This window comes from Lutjanus erythropterus, chromosome 3 (assembly GCF_056507025.1).
Source record: "Lutjanus erythropterus isolate fLutEry1 chromosome 3, fLutEry1.hap2, whole genome shotgun sequence".
NCBI classification, from domain to species: domain Eukaryota; kingdom Metazoa; phylum Chordata; class Actinopteri; order Lutjaniformes; family Lutjanidae; genus Lutjanus; species Lutjanus erythropterus.
In genome coordinates this window covers 31808135-31829552 of record NC_139319.1, presented here as the reverse complement: position 1 = coordinate 31829552, position 21418 = coordinate 31808135, and the positions used below count along the sequence as shown (strand labels likewise).

Below are 21418 nucleotides of genomic sequence, written 5' to 3'. Positions count from 1 at the left end.
CATCTCATACCACCTCTTCACATTTTTTTTTTTAACTGATTTACGTGAAGTCTGTCAACTAAAGAGCGAGTCTGACCTGCGTGTTCAGCTCATACATACATCTTGAGACGGAGGTTGTTCCTTAATATCATCTAGTGTTTTGGCTGAAAGTTAAGGTTACATATTTCAGGTAAGCACTAAGCTTCCAACATTTATATCCCTATATTTTTCAAGACTGAAGTCTCTGGTAGGACCACGCGTAACGTTTACTTTCATATTTTGAATGCCATCCGACTCGTCTGTTTATTTAAACGTAGACAGCTTTTGAGTATTTTTTTATTGCGGCTAGTTATATTTCAGTGATCGCAGCTGATTGATTTTACCTACTGGCGGTTAGCTCATGGGAAGCCACTGCTAACAGTATAGCTCTAATGGCCTGGCTGACTTGCCGTAGCATGCCGTCTTGGTGGGGCAGCTGTTGCCATGGCGACCCCACTCACAAGTTACCGTTTGCAGAAACTAACTGAAGTTAAAACGGAAGACATACCTTCGAGCACAAACAAACAAACACTTATAAACAAAACCCTCACGGATTTAAAAAAAAAAAAATGGCTTCTTGCCTGGTGCCCGACTTCCCGGCTGTTACAGTCGCTCTGGAGCATTTGAAGGAGCTGGACAAGCAGCTGAAAGAGGACGGAGTACCTTTCTCACCTGAGGCCAGCCTCCACCTGACAGAGATAACGGCTGCTATCACTGAACTGGAGGCGGACCGGCGTGCAGCTCATGAACATTTAGAAGTGGAGAGCATAGAAAACAGTAAGCTAAGACACCAGATTAACAATATAAGAGAAAAGGTGACTCAGGAGATCATGGCTGATGTAGCAGCAGCACGGGCATCTAACGCCGAGGAGATAGAGCAGCTGCACAAAGACCTCAACACTGTTCCTCAGCTGCAGGAAGCAGCTGTGAAAAGGCAGGAAGCCCTGTTGAGTCAAAATGAAGCGTTGTATCCAGAGCGAGAGCAGGTAACGGCTGAACATGAGGGTGTTGTTGCTGCTCTGAACAATCAAATCATCTTAAAGTACAGCTTGCAAATGCAACTGGATCAGACATGGGAGCAGATAGAGGAGCTGAAGTCCTGCGTCGCTGCTGTCGAACAGGACAAACTAACACTGCGGCAAAACATGGCACTGGAGAGAGAGGCTTACATTGTGAAAGAAGGCAACCTGTCGAAAGAATTGGAGCAGGTTGAGGGGAAGCTTAAACTGCTGAAACAAGCAACCAGGAAGAGGAGAAGAGAGTTGGACAGAGTTAAAGACAAGACAAAAGAAACCCATGCCAATCTGGGCGAGCTCACTATTCACATCACCGAGCTGGAGAGCAATGTAGAAAAACTGATGGCCTCTCGGTGCCAGTGTGAGAAACAGCTGGAGGGGGAGACCCAAAGGCATCAAGAACTGAGACAACAGAGAGAAATGCTGAAGAAGGAGCTGCATAAGTTAGGGGAAGACTTCAGTGTTGCTGTCCAGAATCTTAAAGAAGAAATTGCCTCAGTGGAAGGTAATATAAAGGAGTGCCAAGCGTCAAGATTGCTCCATCAAGACTCCCTGGCTCATATCTATGAGATGTTCAAGCACCAGCACGATGAAGAGAATGAAGTATGGGCAGAGAATTTCCTTGTCTCACAGCAGCTGGAGCGTTCCAAGCTGCAGTTGGAGGAGTCCATCGCCTTCATAGTAAAGCACAGCATGGAGATCAAGGAGATGGACAAGCAGATTACAGACCTCCTGGAAGAGGACACCATCAACAAGCGTGTGTTTGAGAGGAATCAGGAAGAGATCTGCGATAACATGGATGCAGAAAAGAGGAACATCAGCCATTTTGAGGAGGAGAAAAGGCGTCTAATTGGGCTCTTGGAGGAGACGAAGAGGAAGCAGGAGGGGCACATGGCCAAAATGACCTCTGATATTGTCAGCACCAGGAGGAGGTATGAGGAGCTTCTACAAGAGGAGGCCACAATCCAGCAGCGTCAGCCCAAGAGTGCAGACGCTAACCTGCTGATGAGCCATGTGACTCAGTGTGAGGTGGAGTATAGACAAAAAGAGACTGAACACCGTCAGGAAATAGAGAATTGCATCGCAGAGACCGAGAGCATCGCAAGGAGCAACAAGGAGAAGCAGAGGGAGGTTGAGGAAAAAGAGGAGGTTCTGAAGGAGGTGGAGGAAAAGTGGAACAAAGAGCAGTCCAAGCACCAGAGGCTGAAAACGCTGTCCTCCAAGCTGAGAGGGAAGAAGGAGGTTCTGGAAGTGTTGATTCAGGGGCTGCGGGAGAAAACTAGCTCTCTGCTTCAGCCCAAAGAGGAAATGAAGGCCAAGCTGCAAGAGATGAGAAAAAGTTACATGGATGTACTCAACAAACAGGCCTTGGAGCTGAGAGCTATAGAGATGAGCATCTATGACAGTAGGGTGAAACTGGAGCAGGTCAGCATGGAGAACAGCAGGCTGCATCTCTCTATCAGACAGATGACCGAGGGTGTTAGTAGAGCCAGGAAGGACAAAGACAGATACTGGCAGGAGACTCACGATTTCAAGCAGGACACAAAGGCTTTGTTTGACACTTTACAGGAGGCATGGAGGGAGGATTTGCTGTTAACTCGGGAGTGTCAAAGCAGTGATGGTGAGCTGTTGGAGCAAATAAGTGCCTTGGTAAACCATGTGAACACCAGGAGTCAACAGTTAGGGAACGTGAAGACACTCCTACACCAAGTAATGTTAGACTTCAGCAAACGACTGGGAGATAAAGCAACTGAACAACAGCAGAGTTGAGTTGACAGTTCTGTGTCAGAAAGAGTTAAATATCTGCTGACCTCTAGTGTCTAATATGAATTCAGATTAACTGCATGCATGGAACAGAGCTGATACTGATTTGTGTCTGAAACTTTAAATAAAGCTCACAGCAACAAAATGACACAAAGTTATGTCTGTTAAGTTTATTTTTAATACAGGCTCCTATACATAAAATTCAATCTTCAGTTGATGTGTTAATGGCCTTTGAAGTCTTATGCTGTGTTTGGAATCACACGCTAACATACTGCCTACTACATATTCAATCAGTACTGTATACTGCCGACTAAATGAATGGTTAAGCATACAATGCATAATTATTCTCAGTGGTGGAAATAACATGGATGCTGCACCAGCACATTCCCTAAAACTGCTAAAATATTGCTTTGCCTGATTTGTTATCATGGTAATGCAAATAGATAACTTTTATAATTAATCTAGATTTCTACATGTGAACAGCTACTAGCAGTTACAATCTAATGCCATATTACAAATTACAAGTAAGAATTGAGTAAAAAGTTATCAATCAAACTTTTTTTTCCCTTTCGTCTGACATGTATCCACATAAATGATGTCAACAAACAGCAACTTTGCAAATCACATACCAAAATTTTTTTTTGCCGACTTTCCAAATGGTTGTTCCAACTTAAGGGGGTCATTCACATGAATTTTCCTGGTCAGGAACGAAGGCTACATTCACACCTTCGTACAGAAGTAGCAGTCATTGCTCCACAACGAGCCATAAATGAAAAGCTGCCTCTCTTTCTCTTCACCATTGTCCTTCTCGTCCACTGTACATCAACTTATAAATGAAACTGTGAACTTCATTGGCCTATTTACCTCTGCACGCTATTGTGCGTGAAGTCTTTGTTGTTTTTCCTGACCAGTTCACACTGGAATCTGATACTGCCCACATTTAAAAGATAATGTGAACTGCCAAAATAAGAAATCAGAACTGAGCAATAAATCACAATTAAGCACTAAGGCTTGTAGTGTGAATGTAGTCTAAATTTTCCAATTATTCCACACCACATGAATGCAGGATAAAAAACCTTCCAAACAGGTACATGTTCATTCTTTTGTTATCAAATTCACAAGTCCCTAATAACATACCTGATTTCTGCATTGCCTTAATTGCTGGAACAGAGCTCTTGCTAATGTTAATGGTTCTGCCTGTGATTTTCCGAATACTAATATAACCTGTGTTTTGTTTTTGCTAGATCCCAATCAATTTTATGCATATGAAAATTGAATATGTTTTATTTAAAGGTGGACAAAACTGGTTCAAGTGAGAATTTTAATCATACTTGATTTTGTGTGACTTAGCATTTTTTTTTATCCATGACATTTTAACACATCAAAACAAGCACATGTGTAAATAATACAGTTACAATGGCAGAATGGCTGAATTCCATTTAGCTGCCTTAGGTTCCTGGTCTTGTGCATGCTGGCTTGGACACCTGAACAGAACAGATCCATGTCACACCCATGTCTTTCCTACCATAACAAGTCAAAACCTGTGCTGTAAAAATAGCCTGTTTAATCATTTACTATTTTATCAGTAGCCCTTATTCACAACACCCATATTGACATGAAATAGTAGGGTAAACACAGTTTTCCCAGTGATTTGACTTCAGGGATCATTCCATTTAGTGTAGTAGAGCCTTTCCAGTCAGCCAACATGCACAATAGCAGCACACTTACTCTGTTTGACCCGAATGGAACCTAAATTAGTATCATCATTAACACCTGTGTTTACCTGACTAATTAATGCCAACATGGTGGGAAAAAGGTCTATTAATTTAAAGTCTATGCTTAGGTATTTTTAATTTTTTACCAAATTTGTCAGTCATAAATCACAATTAGTAGAATGTGTCCATTTTGACTAATATATATACTTGTGTTGTGGTTTTTGACACGCTCACCTGTAAGTGTTTTTAACCACTTTTCAAAGTTAAATGTTCACTCTCTGTGCACAGATAAAGCCAGTAAAACTGGCCAACTCATTGCTTGAACATTTTGGCAGCTATTGCACTTAAAGGGACAGTTCACCCAAAAATAAAAATTTAGTCAGTATCTACTCACATTCATTGCAACTGAAAGTCAGGTTCAGTTTTTAATCAACAAAACACCGCTAGAGTTTTACAGGAAAACAGCGTTGCAGAATCTCCCAAATAATGGAAGTGAATGGTGTCCAGTTTTCAAACATTAAAAAACAACAGAATAAAAACATAAAATGATTCCATACTGCTCATCTGGTGTAATCAAAGTCTCCTAAAGCCCCAACATGCCAAGTTGACAAAAAAATGTTATTTACACCATGTTTTTAGCCTGAAGTAGTGTATAATGTATGTAGTGTGATGGTATGCAAATGGAATGTCAGTGCTTTAGGAGACTTGGATGATGCCAGACAAACAGTCTCTTGACTCTCAATCAAGCACGAAGGTGAGTAGATAACAACTGAATTTTCATTGCTGGGTGAACTATCCCTTTAACCTAATGTGGTTGACTTCATTAGATAAACCCAGCATTTTGGGATGCTTTCTCCACTCTGCTGCTGTCTCTTTTTATTAATGGATCACAATTTTGTCGCAGATCTGCAAATGGCATCACAAGATTATATCACTGCTACTATTTTTTAACTTTTTTCTGCTGTAATTGTAATGCTCAGTTGGTCAAATGAGACTTTTGCTTTTAGTTGTACTTACTTGCTTACCAATTTACTTTTAGTATCACAGAATATACATACATACAATTCCAGGTTGCAGGTTGCTTTTCTCCCCTGCTTGTTCCTTTTTGCAATATATTTATTGTGAAATACTTTTAGTGTAGCAAACAGATATAATGATGTCAAAATAAGATGGAAAACTGAAAAGAAGATAATTGTTTGGTTTGAAGTAGTTTGAAGGAGGAGAACAGTAAAAAAAATAAGCATGTGAAAAGTCACTTTTTGTAATTGCTGCCTGTTAATCCATCAGGGTTTTTTTAATTCTAGCAGTCACATTAATTTCTGGTGGGTAAATATAATTGAACCCAGAGAATAAAGACCATCAACTCTACTGTCTTTTCAGCCTTCACTGTATAAAGTTGGACACTTGGTTGCTGTGTGGCTCCAACCAGCAGATGGCAGAAGGGACCAGGCTTCACTCTGCTGTGACCTTGCCCTGTAGCCAGAGGGTCAAGCAACCACCCACTTCCCTCTGAAGAAAAACACCCAGACACATGCAGAGAGACGTACGTTCCCTCCGTCCAGGACCAGAGAAAGATAGCTGAAGAACAAGGCAGCAGGTAACGAAGTGGAGCTGAAAGGAAATCAAAGTTTATAATAGAAAACAAGGTAAGTTATTAGAAAAACACAAAGTAAACTTTGCTTTGAACTCCCTTGTGTCATGTGATCTGGTAGCTACAGAGGCTGTGGCTCTACGGTGTGGTTAGGCTGTAATTTAAAACAAGTTTTAAACTGGTTTTTGTTTGTAAGTGACTTGGATTGTTATAACCGTGTGCTGGCTGTGGCTGCTCTACTATATCAGCGTGTGTCAGCACGACTGTTTTTTCCCACCACACACAGCTCTTCATCAGTGCATTTTGCTGCTGGTTGCCTCTTGTTATCTTGAGTTAAAGAACACATGCTACTGTCAAGTTGAAAACCTTAGCTGAGATGAAGATAGCTTATGTTTAGGTTCAGAAAAGTTAGCATTTTAAAGACTCCAGCTTTTCAGTGCATTGTGACCTTTTTTGATGCCAGTGAACCAGTTTTCATATTGATTTTTAGTCTTAAATAGTATTTTGAGAAATATACAAAGCCTTTAGGTCTCTGAATGTTGACCTTATCCATTACAGTAACACAGCATCATTTCTCATGAATTTTAAATGGATAGTCCATAGTCAGTGTATTAGCCACAGTAGATGGTGGTTGGCACACTCACAGTCACACACTTACACAATATACTGCTGTGGACAGAGTCAGCAGCAAAACGTAGCCACCTAAAAACAATCAATATCATTTGAAGTGTATTCATATAAGTCAAATATTGCTCTCTCCAAAGCAACCAGACTACATTTTACCATGTCATTTTACCTTGGAGAACATGGGAGCAGCAAGCAACAGTATAACCCCATCTCAAAAAATACAAACTATCCCTTTTAACATCGTCCTGTCACAGCCAACAACAAGAATCAGTTTACTAGTAATGTTGAGTGCTGCTCAAGTCTGTGAAAGGTATATAATTTGAGAAAATAATAATTTATGAAAGAAAGCCTGCATCACAAATTTGGGGTTTACAGGACAGGAAGGGTCTAATAAACAATGCTTCATAGGATCCAGTGTTTTTGAAGCCATACTAGGGTCTGACAGTGTGGACTAATTGTCTCCTGTGAGCCTAGTACTTGTAGGCATGTTAACGCTATACTACATCACAATGAAGTAGTTCATTTCCTGAGTGATGTGTGTCAATGCATTGGTTGACCTCATTCAAGTCCCAGTAGTTCCTCAATGTTATATCTTAGAGAATTAGGAAGCAGTTGCCCATGACAACCGGTTTTCCCCCATACTTTGTTTGAGGTAGTTGTAGTTGAGTTAAACACCTATGCCGTGTCTGCATTTCAGGTAGTTCAAATGTAGCTTCTGCACATCAGAAAATGTGAATTGTGAATTTTATACCCGTTCAAATTTTAGAGGCCTGCAGTGTGTCCTCTCATCTCACAAAAAATATTAAGCGGGCTCTGAAAAATGGTTGAGAACACAATACTGTCTTGCAGCACTTCTTCATATGTAGCAAAGTCAGTCCGTAAAGATGGTTACATTGTTTACTTTTATTATAACTGCAAGATTAAAGTTATTGTAATAAGCTGCAACACTGATGTTCCTGGTGACTGTAAGTAGGACACTGCAGATATTAAGGTTATTAAAGCGATCACTTTGGCAGTGATATCAGGTTACCATCTTGTATTCTGATTTTGGGTCATGGGTCGATGCTTCTGTTTACATTTGACAGGGTCAAGTCTCGGCTCTGATACCAAATATTAAGTATCTTTCCAATATAATAATGACCTTGACATGTATTTTGCATGATGTGACAAATTTAATCAGACTGCTGTTATCTTACAGTGATTCTTTGTAACTAACAGTTGTGGTCAAAAGTTTACATACATTTGTAAAGAGCATGGCAGTTTTGAGTTTCCAATAATTCCTGTAACTCTAAGTTTTCTATGATGGCATGACTGAAACACGTGTCTCTGTCACAAAAAACAATCATACATTTTGTATAAAAACAGATTTTATGACAGGTCTTCTGGAAATATGACAAAATCTGCTGGGTCAAAAATATACATATAGCAATGCTAATATTAGCTTAAATGTCTCTTGGCCATTTTCACCACAATTAGGTGCTTTGGGTAGCCATCCCCAAGTTTCTGGTTGTATATTTGACCACTCCTCTTGACAGAATTGGTGCTGTTCAACTAAATTTGTTGGCTTTCTGACAAAGACTAAGTCAGGACCTTGGGATGGCCAGTCTGAAACTTTAATTCTAGCCTGATTTAGTCATTTCTTTTCCACTTTGAATGTGTGTTCAGGATAATTTTGTTGTTGGTACACCCAAATGTATCCAAGACCTTACCTTCTGGCTGATGATTTTAGGTTTTCCTGAAGAATTCATTATCCCATTTACTTTCTGTAAAGCATCAGTTCCACTGGCAGCAAAACAGCCCCAGAGCATAATACTAGCACCACCATGCTTGACAGTAGGTATGGTGCTCTTGGGGTTAAAGGCCTCACGTCCACTTCTGAAGCAAGAGCTTTCTTCTTCTCTCAGCCCATGGCGATGTAAAACACACTTGACTGTGGACACTAACACCAGCAGCTTCTAACTCATTGCAGACCTGCGTTTTGGTGATTCTTGGTTGACTCTTGACCATCCTGACCAACTGTCAGCAGCAGGTGATGGCTTGCATTTTCTTCCTGATCGTGGCAGTGACGATTGTGCCATGCTCTCTATACTTATAAACATTTGTTTGCCCAGTTGATTTTGGGATCTGTAGCTGCTTTGAAGTGGCTTCAAGTGACTTTTCTGACTTGTCCAAGTCAGTAATTTGTTTTTTGTCAGATCTGTGCTGATCTCTTAGACTTTTCCTTCATAGCATTTGTGGCTGAGTGCAATAAGTATGAAATGGGCCCTATTTAAATTAGATCAGAAAAATCATCATCTGTAGTCGATCGTAATGACTCAGAAGAAGTTAAAAAGTCATGCCACTACGAAAATTTGATTAGCGCAACTTTCTACATCACCAAAACGGATAATTCATGTTGTATGTATATTTTTGACCCAGCAGATTTTGTTATATTTCCAGAAGACAAGTTATACATTTATGAAAGAACTAAAATGCATGATTGTTTTTTGTGACAAAGACACACATTTTTCAGGCGTTCATCACAGAAAATTAAGAGTTAGAAGAATAATTAGAAACTCAAAACTGACATGATATACGTGCTCTTTACAAGTGTATGTAAACTCTTTATCAGAACTGTTTCAAACTGTACTTTGAGATGGGATTCAAGTTTCTGTTTGTTTCCAACTCATGCTGCTGCCAGTTTTACTAATACAACATGTGCATGTGCACCGAGTGGCTCCTTTAGGTTGTAGTTAGTTTTGGAACTTTGGAAAAGGCTGTCTGTCTAAAGGTCAGAGAGTGAAGCAGTAATTCAATAACATACAGTACATGATGTTGATGTTGGGCTATGCAAGATATCACACACACACACACACACACACACACACACACACACACACACACACACACACACACACACACACACACACATTAGTGTACAATTTAAGAAAAAAATATTGAAATGAGGTGGCATAATTTTTGGAGAACTGTCATTCTTTGTTGTAAAAATGGCTTTAATTGATTTTTAATTGCATGGTTAATAGGCTATATAATCCAAGTTATGCTTTTACTCCCAGTTTTGACTTACAGTATATGACAAATGTGAACACTTTTTTAACTGCTCAGCAAAAAAAAATGTCAGATTTGTTTTTTATTAGACATGCTAACAGCTATGGCCCCTCCACCTCTGAGCCAGACTGTAATATGTAAGCAACTATTGGATGGATTGCTATGGAATTTGGTACAAATATATACACCAATCAGGCATAACATTATGACCACTGATAGGTGAAGTGAATAACACTGATTATCTCTTCATCATGGCACCTGTTGGTGGGTGGGATATATTAGGCAGCAAGTGAACATTTTGTCCTCAGAGTTGGTGTTAGAAGCAAGAAAATGATTTGAGCTTGAGTTTGACATGGGCCAAATTGTGATGGCTAGACGACTGGGTCAGAGCATCTCCAGAACTGCATCTCTTGTGGGGTTCCTGGTCTGCAGTGGTCAGTATCTATCAAAAGTGGTCCATGGAAGGAACAGTGGTGAACCGGTGACAGGGTCATGGGCGGCCAAGGCTCATTGATGCAGGTGGGGAGCGAAGGCTGGCCCGTGTGGTCTGATCCAACAGACGAGCTACTGTTGCTCAAATTTCTGAGGAAGTTAATGCTGGTTCTGATAGTAAGGTGTCAGAATACACAGTGCATCACAGTTTGTTGTGTATGAGGCTGCATAGCCGCAGACCAGTCAGGGTGCCCATGCTGACCAAAAATGGTTCAGGAATGGTTGAGGAGCACAAAAACAAGTTTGAGTTGTTGACTTGGCCTCCAAATTCCCCAGATCTCAATCCAATCGAGCATCTGTGGGATGTACTGGACAAACAAGTCCGATCCATGGAGGCCCCACCTCACAACTTACAGGACTTAAAGGATCTGCTGCTAACATCTTGGTGCCAGATACCACAGTACACCTTCAGGGGTCTAGTGGAGTCCATACCTCAACGGTCAGAGATGCTTTGGCAGCAAAAGGGGGACCAACTCATTATTAGGCAGGTGGTCATAATGTTATGCCTGATCAGTGTATGTTTCCCAGAAGACAAATGCTATGGACTTCAACACGGTACTCACAACTATTGGATGGATTGTCATGAAATTTGATTCAGATGTCCCACTCAAGATGAATTGGTGATCCTCTGATTTTTCCCCGTGCGCCACCATCAGGTCAAATTTTAATTTTTCCAATACCTTAATTAATGATGAAATACCTAAAAAATAATGACAGTTTCATTAGCCTCAGCGGGACTTGGTGTTTAGGGCCCCCCCACTGTGTCAGCAAAGGAGGCGTGGGCCAAACTAAAAAAAATCAAAGAACACATCAAATAAATTTTTCATGTTCAAGTGTTCATTTTCCTGATAAGTTTGGTTTTAATGATTTCATGCAATAATAACATCATGATGGACAGTTGAGTCAAGTGCCGCTTCAACCCTGTTCACTACTGTGCAGACTCTGACTCCAAATAACATCACCAGTGCAAGATAGCAGGGCATACCTGGGATATTTTGGCTTCATTTTTGTACAGTGGGAGGAAGTGGAGACGCGTTGTCCATCTTTATTTAGAGTCTATGGTACAACTTCACAGAGCTACTAGCATTACTGTAGATCTCAGATTGCAGCTATGTGTTGATCTGAACATAAATATACCTGACCACATACAGTACATATACTTATGACTCTATATAACTGCATAATTGAACATGTACAACAACAGCAGACGATGTTGAACATTGATGAACAGAACAAAAATTGTATGACCTGTTGGATACAGTAGCACCAATATTAAAAGATGTGACAAAAATATTTCCATATATATTGCGGTGAATTTTTTTTTCAGCTGCTGTGACATCACACACACAACCCACCCACATACACACATTGTAATGTAATGAGGCAGCTGCCCTTCAATGTGGAAATGTCAATATGGCACTAAAGGATACAGTGACACACACTCTCTCTCTCTTTTTCCCCTCACACACACACGCAAACACACGCAAACACTTCTCCTTCTCTTGCTCTCATCTCATGCACCTAATCACTCCACTACAGTAAAGTATTCTGACTGGATGCACAAGAGGTTGTCTAAAGGATATGAGTCACACTGCCCTCACAGCAGCATGCACACACACAATGAACACACAAACATACGCATGCATACATTATTAATGAAGGTTTCACCCTGGTTAGACATCTGTGGCTGTTGTAGAAGATGATTTGATCTCCTGCTGTTTAAAAACAACCCGCATGCTGTAGAAATCAGTATTTCAGTATCACACCGGTGCCTGCCCTGCTGTGTCGTGACTTGTAGTAGCGCGTGGTGCACAGCCTGAGCCTTGTGTCTACAGACGTGAGTCATCACTCACAAGTCTTACAGCTTTTAGTATGTGTGCTCACCTGTGGGCTGACACACTGACGTCAAAGCATGAAAACATTTGCTCCTTGAATCTGTTCTGTTGGATTAAGGGATCCAGGCAGAGAGAAGCTACATGGCTTTGTCTCTGCTCATAACATATCCGTTATCTTGATCATGGAGAGCACTTGAGTGCAGGAATTTGTCTCGTTTATATTCATAGAGGAACAGGTGGATGCTTCGCAGAGGTCTCTGCAGAATGCTGATTTAGACCCAAACACTGTTAACCGCCACTTTCACATTTTGGTTCAACATAATCACCTACAGAAAATCTACATTTTTGTTGGCATTCATTTGATCTACAAAGGACTCACATCTAGGCTTCACCTGTATGACACTCTAGTAGCTGCATTAAACAAGAGTTTGCAGACAATAAGCTGTTAAGGTCAATAAAGACAAACTCTAATGTAAATAATTCTTCACAAGACTTTTTTTTTTCAATATCTCTGCATGCAAATTAAAGGACAAATATGTAATTTATTTACTGTACTAAGTCCTCAAATGACCATGATGTCAGAAATTGTGGAAATGTGCTAAGTTGAAATATTGGCTTCAACAACGCTACAAGCAGCATGTTCTCCTTTAAAATTTCCATTCTGGTGAGGAGCATCTGCTTTGTTTTGGCCAGGGTGATTTGATTTCACACACTGCCGATTTTCAAAAATGTTGAAAACATTTAATTTTTTTTTCCAGATAGGTATATTTATTGCAGGATGATGGTCAAGATGATATATGATGACATTTGCTTTTTTATTTATTTTTTTACTTGTGGGGTGTAGAAGATAAAATGCATATTAAAGATTTATTGTGATCTAGTGAGTTTTTTTCATCCCTGTTGTCTGGCTGATGACACATGAATCTGTTTCAGGTGTTGATCAGTCACAGCAGACCTCTGATTGGGCGTTTGAAAATGTAGGCAGTCTCTCTGTTTGTATATGTGTAGAAATGTTTGGATGCTCCCAGTATACCCGATAAAGGTCGTTTAGACAGAAACATCAATATTCAGTAAATATATCAGTAGAAAGCGAGACAGTGTGCGGGAGTTTCTCTAGTTTACACACTGTCTATTTCCCATTTATTAATTTTAAAGAGAGCTAAAATTAATATCAAATTATATTTAATGTTCACTGAGTGTGTTAGTGTCTGTTTCTGAGTTGTAAGAAATCATTAATAATCTTTTATAAGAAGCAGATACTTATAACATTGAAATTGAGCAATATGTTAAAGGGGTTTGGCTGGAAATAAGGCAGGCAGTCACTCAACTCTGACTCCAGACTGTATTTTCAGAGCAGTGGGCTTTTGTTTTCAAGAAAATGACCTTAACTTTACATCAACAGAGTTAGAAATGGCTGATCAACTATGAGAATCGTTGATTATGCCTTTTGATTTTGATTATTGAAATCAAAAGTTCATTTTGATCATTTTTTGATTTCATATTGAAACTGTGACACCTCTATTTTAAGAACATCCCTAATCTATGAAAATGGTAGACTGACTGACTGACATTGCCATGCCCAGAGCCACACTGCTAACGTGGCTTAAACATCAGGTATTTCTTCATAATATCATGACCACTTACATTTATGCCATGAAACCTTATTGGGTTCTTGAACCACATGTTGGGAACTGCTGCTTTATATTGTAATTACACCGTCTCACTGTACAAATTTGATTCGTGCCCAAAACATTGATAAATTTAGTTCAGTGTGGGAAAAGTACAGTGTCATGCACGGAAAAGAACACTGAACACTGATGTAACTTAAGTGACGATAAATTGTGATCAAAGTCACCAGGGTGTTGTTTCAACATGCAAACTGAGGAAGTTATTATTGCAAAACACACACGCAGACTCTTACTGTAGTTACTATTGGAAATCAGTAACTGTGAACCACTGAAATTGACTTGTTCGCCATTCTGATCCTGTATTTGTGAGGATGTGACATCCATGATGCTTTGCTTTAATGCTTTTGTTTAGGCGAGGGTGAGATGATCTCCAGATAAGTCAGTGCAGTATATCTATCTGTAATACATCTGCCACACACTCGGCTTGTGTGTGCGTGTGACTGTGAGAGAGCAGCGGTTTGGATTGCGCAGTGTATCCCTCTTCCTCTATCACCAACACATGACCTGTAATACTCCATATGGCCTGATGACGTCCATGCTTCCTAATCTCTCTCGCTCTCTCTCTCCCCCTCCCCGAGGCTTTAAAGGGAGCAGTGAGACGTCAGATTTCTACATTCACACAGAGACCAACACATCTGTCACTGTCTCCTTCAGCAGTGAAAACACTTTGAGTGTAGACGGGAAGCTTAAATCAGCTGACAGCAACACACAGTATCCGTGACAGTAGCGTCAAAAGGAGGCGATCAGGACAATTTACTCTAGTGCAAAGTGGACATAGCTGTGGACAGTGATGGAGACTATGGGTAAGAGGCAGCTATTCTTTATTTATTGTTGTTGAGGTGTAATTTCTCCTGAATATACATGACAGGTGTAATTTTGAAGATCAGCGGTAGAAGGTGTTACAGTGATGCCGTGGAGCAGAAAACATGCATTTAATCTCCATAGTGAGTCTGGCTGGTGCTGGTTTATATATGGATAAACATGGACACACATAATTATTAACAATGTCTGAAAGAGTCAGAGGGTCTGATTACATTTATCTAGATGCACTGAGGTTTGTTGTATATATGGACAGGAGTGGTGGCTGGTTCTTATCACTGAAGTCCTGTTATCTCTCAGACACACATAGAATTGGACAAGTCCTAAACATCAGTGGTCAAAGTGGTCTGTCCTCTCCTTTTATAGTCATATAGTTCTGGTCCAGCGGAGCCATGGAGAATTTGGTCTGAATTGTTTGACAGCAGAGGTCACTCTCAGTTTTGCGAATATTAACACACACATTTTTTTTTCCTCCAGACTTGCAGAACATAAATTGTTTAAGCAAATAGTGGCATAGCATTACAGAGAAGTGTGCATTATACTGTTTGAAAAGAGGACACTAGCTGGAATTAAATTGGTTGGAATATTTGTGCTTTTAGAAGATGAAAGCACAAACTAGATAACACAAGTATTTGTGGGTGACAGTTTGTAATGTCCTTGGTGAAAATGAGAACAGTAGCAGACTTAATACTATTTATAACATTTAATTCAAAATAGCTCAAGTATTTTTAATATTATTGTTTACTGTCTGCAACATTTGGAGTTGAACAAGTCTGGTGTCTCTTGGCAAAACCAGCAGCCAGTTTGACCCACTTTGGTTTGACCTGCTGCACTTTAAGTTCTCATAAACAAACAGCCACCATGATAAATACTGGTGGAGACATAAACTAGAGGAACAGATGGTGCCTGTGTGTGTGTGCGTGTGTGTGTGTGTGTGTGCACGTGTGCTTTGCGCACATGTGACAGTGCTTATTATCAACAGGGTGTGACCTCTGCAAACTAAAACCTGTCATTTAAAATTGAAAGTTGCCGCCCTTTGGTGCTGTTGAAAGAAAAGAGTGCCTGGTTGGGTAACCGCATTAGTTTATTCATGACAGTTTAAGATTTACATTTCCAAAGTTTGTTTTCATTAGTGTATAATCACCTGAAAATAATTATCATTGTGTTTTTGTTGCGATAGGCTTGATCTTTTATATTTACAGAAGGTGCTTTTCTATGTGGTCCGCCATGTTGTACTGCCATGTTTCTATAGTAGCTCAGAATGGACAAACTAAACACCGGCTCTAGAGGGGGAGGGTGAGGTGATGTGACGTGTTTGCAATCTGCAAGCTCACTGCTGGATGCCACTAAATTCTACACACTGGTTCATTAACACTGCTGTAATCGTGGTTCTTACATTTTTAATATTCACATTAATTACACTCTGCAGCTCCCCTCAGCTCTGTGGAGCATTTTATCCTCTTTAGGTTGATTGTTTGGATTTTCAGGCCTGAAACTTAAATATTTTAGTTTAATGTTTAGTCTCATGGGTGTTTTAGGCACAGCAGGCTGCTGTTTTCAGAGACAAAGCTAGAAATAAAAATCCTGTTTACAGTTTTTCAGCACCAAATGGCTAATAGTCAAACTGAGCAACTTGCTGGTGAGTTTAGTGCATTAAAAAGCCACATACAGTATAACCCTCAGGACAGGACTTAATGAAGACCAAAACTGAGTTAAAAGAAGAGTGAATGCTGGACCTCTATCAAAACACTGGACAGAAACACAGCTCAGAATAAATCCTAATGTTGCTCTATATCTGCTAGATGTGGTAAGAACCAATTGTTACACATTAGCCAAGAGAAGGTCATAAGGTTAGTGTCAGTGTTCTAATAACTATTGCTGGTTTAAGTTGTGTCATCTCAGAGGCAGAGGTACTCTCCATCAATGATGCATGGATGGACTACAAAACAAGCCTACTGGGCAAGCATCTACACAGGGGCCCCCTGCCACCTTGGGCCCCTGGGCTTGTGCTCAGTAGGCCAGAGAGTCAGTCTGAAGTGAATGTTAATGTTTGTGCAAAAGTCAATCATATGATTACAAAGGGACACAAAATGACTGGCTAGGGGGCTTTTTGCAAATGTGTAAAAAGAGGCTTGTCTCCTAATCTATCCATGCAAAGATGAGTTCAGAGTGTAATGTGGAACACAATTTATTTTTAAGTCATTTGTTAAAGCTGTTAATGCTCACAGTCTGTGACCGTCACTGGCAAACATCAGTGTTATTTTTAGGTTCACATGTGTGTGGACAGATGTTAAAAGGGGACAAAAGGCAGCCTGAGCTGCACCCATGGAGTCATTATGGGATGTGAAGTAGGAACATTTAAGTCATCGTGCAATATAAAAAAGCAGGAGTTTGTCACAGTTAGGCTACTACAGGGGACCCTGCAGCTGAGACAGTCGAGTCTGTGACAGGTGTCCACTCGTCTCATAATCTGAACTGAAGATCAACAAACAGTGAAAAGAAAACTATGTGAGGGTTTGTAAAACAGCTCCTCAGAGGTATCCCCTGCCATTAATTTACAGATGTGTGTTTGGAATATAAAAAAATCCCATAACTCTAGTTACTCCATCACAGATTTGGCATTAGAGTTACAAATATGCTCAATAATTCATTTTCCTCCATCCTCTCTCACACACACACCTCACCCTGTTTTTCTTTTTTCTCTGATCAGTGTGTCCGATGGGTGGAGGGGCCACTAGGCTGTACAGCACCCTGACTCAGACCCTCAGCAGCAGCTCTCCTCTCCCACTTCCACCATCCCACCCTTCTGCTGATACAAACCTGGATCCAGATTTCTGTGAGGTGACTTCTTCTCTTCTGTTCACAGTAGAGATTTCGGGAGATACGTAGCATAAGTAATCCACCTGGTGAGGTGAAATAAATGTTAAGTATATTGTCCTTCTTGCAGGAGCAGAAGGTGTCCAATTCAGTGGAGCTGCTTCGACAGTGTGAGGAGGCCCTCAGGGACAGACCACTTCGCCTCCACAGGAAGTTCACTCTCCTCAGTGATGGAGACAGCGCCCCCAGCAGCTCCATCAGGGTGATGCAGTGGAACATACTGGCCCAAGGTAGACTGTTTGTCAATCCCACTGTACACAACCCACTCAGCACCAAACGGCAGACAAAGTTAGCAGTTAGATAAACTAGCTTAAACTTAAGATCTAAAAAAAACAGATCTTTCCATCAGCAGTTGGTGGAGAGTAACGTAGTGCTTAGAGTAACATTACACATGCATTGGTATTTTTGCAGTTTGACTAGTAGAAGAAAAACAGTAGGGATACCAAACAGCAAGAAGGACAGCGCGGCGTCTGCCTTTTATTTCCTGAAGCTCTTGCCAAAATGGAAAACCAGACAGCATTTTCTCCATGAAATATGACCCAGTTTCACCAAAAGCAGTGACATAGTTGGTGGTGTGTGACTCGCACATATCGCAACCCTGGCCAACAAAGATACACAGAGTGAGGACAGGTGTACGGGGCGCAGAGTAAAAATAACAGAGGGACATCAAAATGACTCTGTTTTGAGGTAGAATGCTAATGTTGCTCTGAGTCTACAGGTTGTGTAAAAAGCAGCATGTTTGTTAACATGTCCATTGTATAAAGTTACAAGGTGCTGTTGTGCATATAGCTGCTTCTGCTGTCAATCATCCATCCATCCATTATCTAATATTTAATTATGTGAACACTACTCAACTACTGTGTCAGACTGCACTCCCCCTGTCTGTCAGATTAGGAATGACAAGTTGTAAAAAACTACTGGTTGCATGGCAAATAGTGACCACTTGTGAATATCGCAGAAGTTATATTTGGCCTCCAATGCAAGTGCTGTATATTGTTGGGCAACTTTGCAGTTTTGAATAAGTATTGTTGAAGTGAGATGGAAAAGCCATCACAGAATCAACACAACACTGTACAGTTGACAAGATGAGAGGGTTTCAAGAAAAATGGATGAATTTTTACTTCGTCGGACCTTGGGACAAATAGTGTTTTGCCTTATCTGTTAACCTGTCAATTCAATGTTGAATGTTATGAGACTAACCACAAATCCTACAACAACTGAATGAGTTTTCCTGTGCAGTCCTCAGTCACATGCTGGCTTCCTAAACTGGTACTCGGTCACTCAAACTTTGAGAACCCAACATAGACAGTAGGAAATTGTAACGGTGGTCAAATATAAACAATGGAGCTTGTTTAGCTACTTGAATTTAACTCTATACTGAAGTCAAATCTCTCTCTCTCTCTCTCTCTCCCGTCCTTCAGCTCTGGGTGAGGGACTGGACAGTTTTGTCCAGTGTCCCCCAGAGGCCCTCAGCTGGGCCCGCAGGAAGTACCTCATCTTAGAAGAGATCCTCACCTACCAACCTCATATCCTGTGTCTGCAGGAAGTCGACCACTATTACGACACTCTCCAGCCAGTCCTGGCTGGCTTGGGTTACAGCAGCAACTTTTGCCCTAAACCGTGGTCACCGTGCCTGGACGTGGAGGGCAACAATGGCCCCGACGGCTGCGCGCTGTTCTTCGATCAGGCTCGATTCGAGTTCCTGGATAGCGTGAATATCCGTCTCTCTGCCATTAGGATTCCAACCAACCAGGTGGGTAGAATCTGTCTAAGCCACTCTTGGACACATAAAAATCCCCTTATGAGCACCTCTAACATGCTGCTGTTTTGTCACAGGTTGCCGTGGTGACGATGCTACGTTGTCGGAGCACAGGGAAATGCTTGTGTGTGGCTGTGACCCACCTGAAGGCTCGTTCCGGCTGGGAGTGGCTCCGCAGTGCCCAGGGCTCTGACCTCCTGCGACACCTGCAGAATCTGGTTCAGAAACATGACAGTGGGCCCTCGGGTGCCCCCTCCCCCGACATTCCTCTGCTCATATGTGGGGATTTCAACGCAGTCCCAACCGAGGAGGTGTACCGACGTTTCGCAGCATCGCAGCTCGGTTTGGACTCGGCCTATAAGAAACTGGGCCAGGATGGTTCGACTGAGCCGGAGTACACGACGTGGAAGATTCGTCCCACAGGGGAGTGCTGTACCACTCTGGACTATATCTGGTACAGTCGGGACATACTGAGGGTGGACAAAGTTTTGGACATGCCCACTGAGGAACAAATCGGGCCAAACAGGCTTCCGTCCTTTAGCTATCCGTCTGACCATCTGTCTCTGGTTTGTGACTTCAGCTTTAAGGAGAAAGAATGAGACAGACATGAAGAGCCAGGACACAGGAAGGGATGACGCTATGAGGAGACAAGAGTCGAGACAAGAGACTGACTCCTGGTCGGCTTCACTCAACAAGAAGGTGCACAGAGGAGACGCCATGTTTGAGTGAAAGGAAAATGATGAAGACAGGATGCCAAGAGACACGAGTTCACACTGCCAAAGTGTTAAGAGAGCGTCTGAGAATCTAGTGTTTTTGTGGGTTTGATGGCTGTTGTGGTAGTGTTACATAGATTTACTCTCTCTAACTACGCTGTCATTGGTTTGCTGATCATTTGGTGGTTTTGGAATTACAGGGTAATTTCACCTAAATTAACAAAAGTATCTAGGGTTCATGTTTTTTAAAATTCAAGCCCTTCCACGGTACCTAAACCAAACATTTCCAAAAACTCTAAGCCTTTATCTTCACATCTAAACATCACAGAGCTCCTTATTTGTTACTATAAAATTCCTTTATATCCACAGCAATCAATGCATATAATGCATTTTGTTTAGTTTACCAGCTGTTCATATTAACTTTGACTGTATATGTTGATCAAGATTATTTAATGCTTGCTAATTTTGACGCTGGGACAAACAAATGATGATGACGGAATAGTTTCATTTAAAATATCGTGAGACAGAAACCTTATATTTGCATTTTGTCTATTTTTCCTCAGACAGTGCCACTGGTCACACTTTACTTCTATATGTGGGTTTTACAAATATTGAAACAATGAAACTTTTTTACAAAGAACTACCAACTTTGACACTATTAAATTATTTTAACAGCAGTGGTTTGGGACACAGAAGGTTTCTGGTCAAGAGCAACGATATTAAAAGATTTTTGGTTTACATGTGTGATTGTGTAGATGAAGCACCAGATTATACTGAAAATCAAGTATTTTTCAAGGATTACACATTACACACCTAAATTCAAAGTCAAGCATATTCTTAATCTTGAAGACATGAGGGATAAGGGATATCTTTGCAATGAGCATAGTTCTGTTTTCATTTATCCAGGTTTTGAGATTTCTGTAGGGGTCCATCCCAGTTGAATGGAGGTGAATTCAATTTTGTAAAAACATTTCCTGCAGTTTGTCTATTAAGAAATAATGTCCTGGTTACTGGAAGAAATGGTGCCTGTAAAAACTGTCAACAGTGTGCTCTGTTTTATCCACATTACCTGAGTTATTTTTTCTGAAAGGGCATCTTGCTGTTGAATTTAACAAATGCAATTTTTCAATGCTTTGAGCAACACAAAATTCTATTCATGTCAATTTTATCAGAGTGGAGGCAGACAGGTTATCTGACATTCTGCACAAGTAAAACCAAAATCATCTGGATGGTTAAATACCAGGAAATGCATTTTGTACTTTGAGTGAACTGACCCTTTAAAGCTTACTGGCGCTAGCAGGTAAACATTTTGTGTAAATGTCATGCCTCTATACTATAAGCTCAACTTCCAGTACCCACTCAGGTACAGAAGACTATCACACTGACACCTCAGATATTAAATGTGTGAACACTAGCATCAGTAATAAAATAATCAGCTGGTGTGACAAACATGCAA

The 21418-nt window shown here is 40.8% G+C and overlaps 2 protein-coding genes across 3 annotated transcripts; both read left to right on the top strand.

Annotated features, from left to right (window-relative positions):
* The first annotated feature begins 47 nt into the window (after positions 1–47).
* LOC146330303 (nocturnin-like) lies at positions 48–20130 on the top strand. 2 transcript variants are annotated; one of them, XM_084715828.1, is made up of 6 exons: positions 48–169; positions 5894–6159; positions 17324–17454; positions 17561–17720; positions 18912–19243; positions 19327–20130. In XM_084715828.1, exons 3-6 carry the CDS (start codon positions 17332–17334, stop codon positions 19846–19848), a joined length of 1137 nt encoding a protein of 378 aa, XP_084571954.1. In that variant the 5' UTR covers positions 48–169; positions 5894–6159; positions 17324–17331; the 3' UTR covers positions 19849–20130. The 2 variants fall into 2 exon arrangements, with proteins under 2 accessions (XP_084571954.1, XP_084571953.1); XM_084715827.1 differs by lacking the exons at positions 48–169; positions 5894–6159 and adding an exon at positions 14394–14597.
* On the top strand, positions 163–2943 carry ccdc175 (coiled-coil domain containing 175). The gene has a single exon (XM_084715826.1). It carries the CDS (start codon positions 588–590, stop codon positions 2802–2804), a length of 2217 nt encoding a protein of 738 aa, XP_084571952.1. The 5' UTR covers positions 163–587; the 3' UTR covers positions 2805–2943.
* Positions 20131–21418: the final 1288 nt, after the last annotated feature.